Below are 3,929 nucleotides of genomic sequence, written 5' to 3' on the forward strand. Positions count from 1 at the left end.
ATATATATATATATATATGTCTGTATATATATATATATATATATATATATGTCTGTATATATATATATATATATATATATGTCTGTATATATATATATATATATATGTGCGCATATATATGTGTATGGTGTGTTTGTATACACACAGACATATAGAAAGATGGAGAGAAAAAGAGAGAGATGAGGTTAGAAATGGTTAGAGGTGGAGGAAGGAGGGAGGGAGGGGTAGAATTAAAAGCGATTCCAATTTGTAACTTACTTTCCATTAAAGCATCTTTCAGTATTCTTGTGTGACACGGCATTTCCCAGAGAGGTTCGTATGCACTTTTAATGTCTTTACACAGCAGGTCAATGACCATACGGACATGCTCTACAACAACATTCTGCAATAAGTAAAGAAAACGGCTAAATTAAATTGGTTCTGTCACAAAGATAAAGCAATGTTAAAGATGATGATGATGATGATGATGACAATGAAGATGATGATGGTGGTGGTGGTGGAAGTAGTAGTAAGTAATGAAAATATTGAGATTTGTGAATTAGAGTTTATTTCTTTATGTAATTATTTGATGATGCTATTAAATTAGACAGCTTGGACCAATATTGGCTGAAACCTTATCTAAGTGTTATTTCTTTACTACCCACAAGGGGCTACACACAGAGATGACAAACAAAGACAGACAAACGGATTAAGTCGATTATATCGACCCCAGTGCGTAACTGCTACTTATTTAATCGACCCCGAAAGGATGAAAGGCAAAGTCGATCTCGGCGGAATTTGAACTCAGAACGTAGCGGCAGACGAAATACCGATAAGCATTTCGCCCAGCGTGCTAACATTTCTGCCAGCTCGCCTTATCTAAGTGTATAAATTTATGTGTAAAGGTACCCAGCCTTGCTGTAAAGAAGATTTTGTTGTTTTTGTTATTTCTTTTTATTTAAATTAAAAACCTCAACACCCCAATAGTTGATAAGCAGGCATTCAAGAAGTAGAGTCATTATGATGCGCAGCCAACTTAGACTTTCCCCAGGCTTTGTCTACTTCATATATAATTTTATTATTGAATGGTTTCCATTCTCTTCTTTGGGCACCGACACATAAAGAGTACTGTTTACTGTTCACAAGTCTGTCTACAATACCCTGTGTGATATGAGGAGGTCAATTTGGCGTGGCTGAGTGGAACATTCAACCTGCTTTGGTAGTGGAGACAAACACACACACATGCATATGCACACAAAAATATATACATATGGAGAGAGGGGGTGGGGCAGAAAAGAACATTACAATTTATTAATTGAATGTGACTGACAAAAATACTTTTCCTCTCCTCATACACATAAGGTGAAATACACCCACACACATAGAGGAGAGAGAGAGAGGAAGGGTGAGTGTGAGACACATCAAATCAGTGATGCCAAATAAGCAACACCAAGATGGCTGAGCCAAAATGTCTGATACCCCACTTTGGGCTACTTTATGAGGGAACCCCGATGTGGTCATTAAGCCTTTCTAGAAATAGCAACCAAATCACCATCAAATCACATCATATTGTCTTAAACAACAATAGGATACATTGGATGATGCAGTTCTATGTAGCACTAAAAAGGCAAGGTGGTCATGGCTGGAATGTCTTTGATCATAGGGATAAACAATACAGCAATGAAGGAAGTGAGTACAGTCTGCTGTCGAGGCAAATGATAGAATGGCCAAGATTTTCTTTTCTTCTCTTCTTATATATAGGCACAGGCATAGCCATGTGGAAAGAAGCTTGCTTACCAACCACATGGTTGTGGGTTCAGTCCCACTGTGTAGCATTGGGGCAAGTATCATCTACTATAGCCTCAGGCTGACCAAAGCCTTGTGAGTCGATTTTGTACATGAAAACTGAAAGAAACCTATCATGTGTATATATATGTAAATATAAATATATGTATGTGTGTGTCTTTCTGTCTGTGTTTGTCCCGCCACCACTGCTTGACAATTCATTTTGGTATATTTCTGCCCCCATAACTTAGCAGTTCAGCCAAAGAGACCGATAAAATAAGTACCAGGCTTAAAAACATAAGTCCTGGGGTTGGTTCATTTGACTAAAAATTCTTGAAGGTGGTACCCGCAAATGGTCGAAGTCAAATAAGTGAAATAAATAAAAAAATATATAGAGAATGGTGAAATTAGTATGGTCTGATGCATGTGCAATAAATGATGAGTATGGTGCGATGGATATGCAATGCAAGCATTGAGCGAGAAATTTTAACTGATTATGTAACGAAAATATGGAACCAGTTTAATATGCAACTGACTTAAATAGATCAATTTTATCTCTATGTTTAATTTATTGAAAAAAAGAAATAAATAAATGAAATAAAAGAAGTAAAAAATGGCTTTGTAGCAAGATAAACCACCAGCCCTATATTGCTGAGAGAACCAACAGGGAAGATATAGAATAAATATGTATTTATATTGATCCATATCTTCCTATATCTCAAATAGCTGTAGATTTATGCAATGATTCCCGAATTAATGTGTAACCTACTTTCTAGTGTAACAATGGGCATTATATTTGAGAGAATAATACCAGAAACAACACTGAGAGCAGATAGTGTTTTAAAGAAGGCTTAACGGAGTCAGAAATGGAAGAAATACCTAGTTGAACTGTAACTGATATGTATGTATGTATGTATGTACACACACGCACATGTATGTATATGTCCATATATAAATGTATATATGTGTATGTATATATATATATATCTAGATCTATCTATTTATACACACACACATATGTACATATGTGTATGTATGTATGTATGTGTTTTAGAACAGTCTGAATTCTAGAAACTGCCATATAGCATTATCCATTTTTCAAAACTCCTTCAGATCAGCATTAACCACCACCACCACCACCACAACAACAACAACAACAGCAAAAATAAAAATGACGACAAAGACAGTAATGGTGAGCGGGAGAATTCCCTAATAGCATTATTTGTCAGTAATTTAATCCAGTCACCATCTCTACTAAGCCATATCCCAAGCATTATAGCTTAGCGAAGTAGATATAGAAAGTAATAACCAGACAGTGAATGATAATCTGCATCATTTAAATATTGGGTCATAAGAAAAGACAATTGGAAAGAACTAGGATTAGAAACAAGGATTAAGGAAAAATCAATCTACATTTATGTGGCACAGAACAAAGATAAGTTTCTAATTAAATTGGAATCTTAGAGAGAAAATTCTAAGAGGTTTGTTGTAAATCTTGGTAGGATTAGGATTATGAGATTTATATCAGCAGAGTTTAGTAGGTATGCAAGAATGAAGGTCAAAAATTAGGAACGAAAAACAGGGCTTCAGATATGTCTGACATGACGTAGATGCAGCAAAGCAGCTGATGGGAGAGTTTTAAATCACATCAGAGACAGATTTTTTAAGTGGATAATATGTACAGGAAACATTCAGAAATAATTGAAAAGACACACAAGTGAGTTTGAAATAAATTTTTGAATTTTTATTATATAATTACAGAGACTGTCTAAAACCCATGATAGAGAGAGAGAATGGTGTTAGGAAACATATTTAGTTGCGAAACTGTTCTAAATATTAATGGAAATGTCTGAATAAAGAAGTACAATGGAATGACATGAAATACACAACAGGGGAAGCGATGTTGGTTGAAGAGCTGACAAGGGAGATAAAGCAAGATGTGTGTGTGTGTGAGAGAGAGAGAGAGAGAGAGAGATGTACATTTTTAACTCTTTTACTAAACATCTGGCATATGTAAAGAAATGGGGTTGGAGAAGGGGAAAATGCACAAGACAGGAGCTTATAATGGTGAAAATTGAAATAAAACACATGGTATGGGTTAATTCAATGTTACTCAATACAATATATATATATATATATACATACATACATACATACATATATAT

At 35.0% G+C, this 3,929-nt stretch overlaps 1 protein-coding gene across 7 annotated transcripts in view; it reads right to left on the reverse strand.

Annotated features, from left to right (window-relative positions):
* Nucleotides 1-3,929, reverse strand: part of LOC106875384 (uncharacterized) — a 427,703-nt gene that overhangs the window by 8,980 nt on the left and 414,794 nt on the right. For all 7 annotated transcript variants that reach the window (XM_014923494.2, XM_052974937.1, XM_014923493.2 and 4 more), the window contains one exon: nt 259-382. In XM_014923494.2, coding sequence (XP_014778980.1) covers nt 259-382 — 124 coding nt within the window. The remainder of the gene's footprint in view (nt 1-258; nt 383-3,929) is intronic.

Source organism: Octopus bimaculoides, chromosome 20 (genome assembly GCF_001194135.2).
Source record: "Octopus bimaculoides isolate UCB-OBI-ISO-001 chromosome 20, ASM119413v2, whole genome shotgun sequence".
Classification (NCBI taxonomy): Eukaryota; Metazoa; Mollusca; class Cephalopoda; order Octopoda; family Octopodidae; genus Octopus; species Octopus bimaculoides.